Source organism: Pyrus communis, chromosome 11 (genome assembly GCF_041283825.1).
Source record: "Pyrus communis isolate YQ-2024b chromosome 11, ASM4128382v1, whole genome shotgun sequence".
In the NCBI taxonomy this organism is placed as follows: Eukaryota; Viridiplantae; Streptophyta; class Magnoliopsida; order Rosales; family Rosaceae; genus Pyrus; species Pyrus communis.
In genome coordinates, this window is record NC_142575.1 from 23,408,515 (window position 1) to 23,416,071 (window position 7,557).

Consider the following 7,557-nt stretch of genomic DNA (forward strand, 5'->3'; position numbering starts at 1 on the left):
TTATGCCCGAATAGATAGAACTAGCAACGGTGTCCGTGCGATGCTGCGGGTTTAAAAACTGTATAAAACATGCAGAAAGTTCTAAATATTTACACATGTTGAAATCTATTTACAACCATATGGATTGGTGGTCCTATTGCCATTGTTCTAGTATTCACATCTTTTCTTTTACAAATTGAAGTCCTGGCATTCCGAAACTGAAAGAAAATATGAAAGTTTATTTCTTACCGAAATATACCAATTTAAATCAAATTTACCAAAGAAGCATACATTGTAGCATACATTGTAATTTTTGCAAGCCAGACACCTGCAATACCTTGTAGCATACCGTACTAATTTGTTCATATAACTGATTTGTCTCCCTACATTTCCCCTTTTTCTCAGCAAACAAAAAGACCTATCATCCTTTTTTCAAACTTGCAACCACATAGAATAGGGGTGTGATATGCACACATCCCATTTTACTTCTCACACCTTTGTAATTTTCGGCCATCGGATCGGATGAATTGAAAAAGATCAACGAATAGAAATTGTCAAGAGGTGTGTGAGAAGTAAAACGGGATGTATGAATAGCACACCCCCATAGAATATAATAACAGAATCGTAAAATAAAAAAAAATAAAAAAAAATAAAAAAAAATTAAATTAAATTAAATTAAATAAAAAAAAACAGATTAACCCTTGAGCACACATTAACTCTCGAGCATGGAAAGGCTTTGGTTTCTTGCAAAACAATGGAAAACAAAATAAGAAACCTGTTGGAAAACTTGGCAATAGATTGGTTAAAAAACAATTTTAAAAACTTTTTGTACCACTTGGTGATGATAATTAAACGCTATTTGTTTCCGGATGAAATTAAGAATCGTAAAGAAACAACACAAATAAACTTTAAAAGTTTATATTACCTGCCCCAAATCAGCTGAACTCATAGTAGAATCTCTACCTTGCAATTTATCATAACCTTTTGCATCACAGAACATTCAAATTTTTCAACAGAACATGGATTCTATAATGTTGGTTAAAATTACCTACACTACACATTAATACAATAAAAAATAATCAGTCACATAATTATTAATTTGTGAAATAATAAGAAATTAATATAAATCAAAAGATGACAAACCTATTACATTGCATTCTCATTATTGCAGATACCTGATAATTCTCATCACCAAAAACTCTTACTTTGTATAAACCATATGTATGTACCCTGCAAGAAAGTAATAAGAAATTAACTAAACTATCACTCAAGAAGTTAGACAGAAATGTGGAGAATACAAAACAGATATCTACTCCAACACCGCAAGAAGCGTGTAAATAAAATATTAGTCCCAATACATCATATTTGCTACTATCATTTTCAGGAGTCATGTGGTTTTCCACGAATTGTAAAGCATGTATATACAAAGTGAGGTTTGCTAATAACTCCAGCTATTTCCAAGTGTGCGCTGGTGTGTTTTTTTACCTTGAAACATGCAGTTTTTTTAGCTGTATTATACCCACCATCAAGAAGCTACTTAATACCTTTCAGGAAAGTTGTGAACCACAAAATAAGCACTGCATTTCAAGTACCATTTGCATTTCAAGCTTATGAAAAGAAGAATAACCCAAAATACATTCACGATTATTACCTGAAGCTTTCTAGCTTTCTCTAAAGCTTTCTGCTTTGTCAATTCCTTTTGTCTTGCCTGCCTAAATATAAAAACATTTAAATCAATTTCTTTCGAAAATTCAATTATTCACATAATTATGTAAAAGAGGATCTGATTATTTTGATAGGAGTTGAGGTAGGTTCTATACCAAGGAATAACCTGAAGCATACTAAGTTTTAAGAGGGGTGAAAAAAACTTAGCAAACAGGAAGGAATTGAATGATTAATAATAAGAATTTGGTCACCTTATTTGATCAATGCCAATGATCCTGAAGTAAGTGTCAAGTGCATTAAATTTGTATAGAACAAAGCTTGAGAAGAACACATCCGTGAATGATAAGAAGAATGTTGGATTTTTTATTTATTTTTGTTAAATGGAATAGTGATAACTTGATTTAGTAATTAGATCAAGATCCATCAAAGCTCCTAAACTGCATCTATATTTTTCATTCAAAAGCCTAGTTTTCAATTAATTCTATGAAGCATGCAATTAGTGAAAAACAAAACCCTCTAACAGCTATAAACAAAACCAAATAAACACATCCAGATATAGAATTGAAGAATATGTAGGTAGCTCAAGAACCTCATACCCGACCCACTGCCACTACTTTTTCGATAAGAGAGACCTCGACCAAGGAATTAACCCTAGGATCCCCACGTAAGGATCCGGAGAGGATCCACCCTTACATGCCAGCTGGCAATGCCCCAAAATGACTTATAACTAACCCCACAATTACTAATTAATTAAAATGCTTAACGGTAACTAATCTGTGACTAAGACAATCACAATCTTATCATTACCCTCTCCTTCGAAAATCGACCTTGTCCTCAAGGTCAGGAACAAAGTGGAAAATCTGGGAACCTTGCAGCGAAAGTATCATAGTCCTCCCAAGTAGCTTCTTCCTCTGAGCTTGCATTCCACTTTACCAAGAGTTGAACCCCTGCAGCATTTCCTTTCTTGCAAACCCTCCCTTTAATTACCTCTTCTGGCTCTGGAGCAAGTAATCCTTCATCAGTGACCAAAGGTAGCAAAGGCACTAGATTGACCAGAGCTCCTAAATGCTTTTTAAAACAGCTCACATGGAATACAGGGTGTATTTTAGATTCTGGGGGCAATTTCAGTTTGTATGCCACAGTTCCTACCCTCTCCAAGACTTCAGAAGGGCCATATAACTTGGGATGTGGCTTATGGAATGCATGAGTTGCTAGGGATTGGAGTTGATAGGGAATTAGCCTCAGGTATACATAGTCTCCAACCTCAAAAACCCTCTCACTCCTATGTTTATCAGCCTGTGTCTTCATACGATTTTGGGCCACCACAAGGTTTGTTTTCAGCATGGACAACAGTTGTTCTTGGGCTAGTAGGCCTTGTTCTACCATTTCCAGCTTGGTCGTGCCTTTCTCATAAGCGACAATATGAGGTGGTGGGTATCCATAGACGACTTCAAATGGAGTGAACTGAGAAGAAGAGTGGAATGAAGTATTATAACTCCACTCTACCCATGGGAGCCAATTAAGCTACTTCTTTGGTTGACAGCTAGTGAAACATCTCAAATAGGTCTCCAAACATCTGTTGAAAACTTTAGTTTGCCCATCACTTTGGGGATGGTAATCAAAACTCATATACAACTGAAAGCCTTGCAATTTGAAAAATTCTTTCCAAAACAAACTCAAGAATATGGTGTCTTTATCACGGACTATAGTGGTTCCATGCAATTTGAACACATTCTCAACAAATTCCTGTGCCACAATGCTAGCAGTGTAAGGGTGTCCAAGAGCAATGAAATGGGCATAATTTGACAACCTATCCACCACTACCATTATGATAGATTTGCCACTGCAATTAGGTAAGCTAGTGATGAAGTCCAGACTAATATCTGACCAAACTTTCTCAAGGATAGGAAGAAGTTGCAAGAGACTAGGGGGAGATGGTCTCGTATTTGTTTTGTTGGCAGATTCTGCATTCAGAAACCTAGGCTTTGATGTCCCTCTTCATCCCTCTCCAATAGAAGCTTCTTTTCAGCCTGTGGTAGGTTTTTAATACTCCCTCATGACCAGCCATAGGGGTGCAATGATGTTCTTCAAACAGTTTCCTTCTCCACATAGTATCAGGGCTAATCACAAGTCTTGACTTGTACTTCAAGAAACATTGTCAACATGGTACTTAGACAATTGAGGGTCACTATTGATGGCACCAGCATTATCCAAGACTTCCCTAGTCTTCTGAATCACCCAAGGATCTTGCTCTAGTTGCCTTCTCAGATCATCAAGCCATCCAAAATAGGGGTAAGTTGTGGCATTGCATTCCCTTTGCTCCTCCATAGGGTTCTCAGGTAACATTGCAGAGTTTGGGACCTTTGATAAAGCATCAGCTACTATGTTATCAGTACCCTGCTTGTACTGTATCTCATAGTCGAATCCCAATAGCTTAGTAACCCATTTTTGTTGAAAAGAGGTGTGAGCTCTATGATTGAGAAAGTATTTCAAGTTGTTGTGGTCAGTTTTGATAATAAAATGGCGGCCCTGTAGGTAGTTTTACCATTTTTGGGTTGCATGAACGATAGCTATTAGCTCTCTCTCATAAATAGATAATGCCTGGTTTTTTTAACCCATAGCCTTGTTGGTGAATGCAATTTGCTTTCCATTTTGCTGCAAAACTGCCATAACTAGGTATGAATGCAATTGGCTATACAAGCAGCTTCAGCCTCCTAAGACCAAGAGAAACCTTCTTTCCTTGTTTAAGTAGTACAAAGGTTGGAAAAATTTGCCATAATTAGGTATGAATTTTCTGTAATACCCAATTACTCCCAGAAAACCTCTCAACTCTTTGACATTTTTGGGTGAAGGCCAGTCAACTATGGCTTGAATCTTGTCAGGGTCAGCTGTTAGCCCATTTCTGGACACTATATACCCTAGATATTCCACCTGACTTTGACCAAAAGAGCACTTCTATTTTTGTCACAAATAATTGGTTATGGTGTAGCACTTCAAAAGCCTTGGAGAGATGTATTGGGTGGTCCTCCCAGGTCTTACTATATAGCAGAATATCATCAAAGAAAACTATAATGAATTGCCTCAAGTAAGGGCTTAAAAATAGTATTCATAAGAGAAAAGTAGCTAGAGCATTGGTGAGACCAAAGGGCATCACTAAAAATTCAGTGTCCCTCGTGTATTCTAAAAGCAGTCTTTTCAATGCCCTCATGCTTCATTCTAATCTGGTGGTAACCTGACCTCAAATCCAGCTTTAAGAAATACATTGCTCCAAATAATTCATCTAGCAAATCATTTATCAAGGGTATGGGATACTTGTCCTTGACAGTGATGTTGTTGAGTTCCCTATAGTCCATACATAATCTCCATGTTCCTTCTTTCTTCTTAACCAACAAGACAGGAAAAGAGAAAGGGCTATGGCTGGGTCTAATGTAACCACAATCCAAAAGCTCTTGGACAGCTTTCTCAATCTCACTCTTTTGAACTGGACCATAGTGATAGGGCCTGATGCTAGGAGGTTTAGCCCCAGGAAGTAGTGGGATATGGTGGTCATGTGTTCTAGGGGGAGGTAATGTAGTAGGAATATTGAAAACCTCATCATAACTACTAAGAACTTGCTGTAATTCACTGAGTTGTGCCTGGGTGAGATTGGATACTTCGAACTTTTTCATATCTAGAGAATAGAGCAAAATCCCTATATTGGAGTTGGTCAGCTCCTTATCAAGCTGTTGGAAAGCAATTTCAGCCATTCAAGGAGGGGAGGATGAAGATTGAGTGAGTTTATAAAGATGTTTGCCCACAGAGAGTTCCATAGTGAGTAGTTGAAAGTCCCAAAGAACAGGACTCACTAAAGAAAGCCACTGGACGCTTAGAACTACATCATAGCCCGCTAATGGTATGGCAAATAAGTCGATGGAGCAATGGTAACCCCTAATTTCTGGAGGAAATTGCTTACAACACCATTGACTTCGAAATTTTCACCCATCCGCAATCATCACTTCATAAGGTTTGGTAGTTTGACAATGTCATCCCAATTGTTTGACAAGCCTAGAATCAATGAAATTATGGGTGCTTCCTGAATCAAGAAGGATTTTCACAGTCAAACTGTGAATTTGGCCATCTACTTTCATTGTTTTCACATTGTTTTTATCCGAGGTGCCATAGTAAGCACAAGTGCTTAGTGCCATGCTATGTAGTTCAGGCTCAGACTCAACGACCACCTCATCTTTTATCTCAATTTCATCACAAATATCCAACATTAATTGTTGCTTGTGAGCACATTTATGGCCCCTCACTTACTTCTCCTCACATAACCAACACTCGCCGCTCTCTTTCTTCCGTTGCACCTCTTCTGGTGTAAGTTTCTTGTAAGGCAAGGATAATGGTTTAGCTTGGGCAATGGGATATGTAGATGGGGATTGGGTCAGAGGCTTAGCAAATGGGAGGGGTTAAGGTGGAAATAGCTTCAGATCCGCGAGTTTGGCATCTAATTGTATAACAATGGATATAGCCTCATGCACAAAAGAGGGTTTGAGCAATTTAACATCGTATTTTAACTCTTTCTTAAGGCCATCCAAAAAACAGCTTTTCAATAGAACAGGGCCAACATCAGTTGTATGATTTGATAAACGCCGAAATTTAAGAATGTAATCCTTGAGTGTACTTGTTTGCCTAAGCTTGAAAAGGTATTCAATGCAATCTTCAAAGTCGGACGGCACAAATTCCTGGCAAAGTGCAGTGGTGAACTCACCCCAAGTCGAAGTGGAGTGTATGCAGTCGCGCCAGTGAAACCATTGAAGAGGTTCATTGGTGAAATGAAAAGATGCAGTGAGTACCTTCTGATGATCCGAAGTGTTGTAGTAGGAGAAATACGGCTCGGCTTTGTAGATCCAAGCGGAAGGATCTCCACCATCGGAGAAATGGGGAAAATCGAGCCGTTGCTACCATGGAGTCCGAGAAGTGAACCCCCTCCGTCGAACTGATCACGACGAGGATAGTAAGGAGTCTCGATGCAACGAAATTCACCGGTATCAGTGTTAATCGGCGGTGGGATCCCCGGATCTGAAACTTGAGGGTGTGGATCTGAAGAGGAGGCTATTCCGCCCGGCATATATTGCTCACGACGAAGCTGATCGACCGTGAGTGTGAATTTGGTATCCAGAGCCGACAATTTGGCATCCAAATTAACAGAGGAAGATTGAATGAGCTGGGGAATAACTTCAACAACAGCTTCCAGAGCAGACATGCGAGCTTCCATGGTGGGTAAACAAGAATTGTTGGTGTGGCAGGGCATACACGAGGGAAACACAGGATCGGAAGGATGATACCAATGTTAGGATCAACTTTCCTCCTCCTAGCTCAAACCTGCAAGTAGCTAACAACAATGGAGGAATAAGGGATGGAACAGATGAAGGCGATAGAGAGAGAAAGTCTCTAAATATATTTTTGTAATACTTTGTTGATTCCAAATATCCGTTGCCCAGTTACACACACAATTGGTCAATATATGCTTCCCAACCCTTACATGCCAGCTGGCAATACCCTAAAATGACTTATAACTAACCCCCACTATTACTAATTAATTAAAATGCTTAACGGTAACTAATCTATGACTAAGACAATCACAATCTTATCATTGGCGACTGAATAATTTCAGATCTGGAATTCACGGCCCAGAATTCAACTGGTTTCACTTTTAAGGGCATTCTGGGATTTTTGGGTGTCGCTGCCCACTTTTTAATTTAGTTTTTTTTATTTTTTTTATTTTTTAAATTATAAATTAAATTATTTGTATTTGCCATGTTCTCAAAATATATAATTTTATATTTGTCACGTCATCATTTAACGGTTAAATTGAAAGTTTGATTAACGGATGTATGAAATTGTAAAAAAAAAATGATAATAAATGTATGCGAT

At 38.2% G+C, this 7,557-nt stretch overlaps 1 protein-coding gene across 1 annotated transcript; it reads right to left on the bottom strand.

Moving 5' to 3' along the window:
* LOC148693115 (uncharacterized) lies at positions 1-7,096 on the bottom strand. The gene is made up of 3 exons (XM_088680370.1): positions 6,477-7,096; positions 1,631-1,691; positions 1-1,209 (listed from the first exon to the last, which is right to left on the bottom strand). Exons 1-3 carry the CDS (start codon positions 6,932-6,934, stop codon positions 1,168-1,170), a joined length of 561 nt encoding a protein of 186 aa, XP_088536496.1. The 5' UTR covers positions 6,935-7,096; the 3' UTR covers positions 1-1,167.
* Between the last annotated feature and the right edge of the window lie 461 nt (positions 7,097-7,557).

Bases quoted from the DNA above. Each gene is read 5' to 3' on its own strand.
- LOC148693115 (XM_088680370.1), bottom strand. From the start codon at position 6,934: ATGCCCTGCCACACCAACAATTCTTGTTTACCCACCATGGAAGCTCGC. The intron at 1,692-6,476 runs GTACTCACTGCA...TTTTATATTTAG, and splicing joins ACACTTCGGATCATCAGAAG to GCAGGCAAGACAAAAGGAAT. The intron at 1,210-1,630 runs GTAATAATCGTG...ACTTTCTTGCAG, and splicing joins AGAAAGCTAGAAAGCTTCAG to GGTACATACATATGGTTTAT.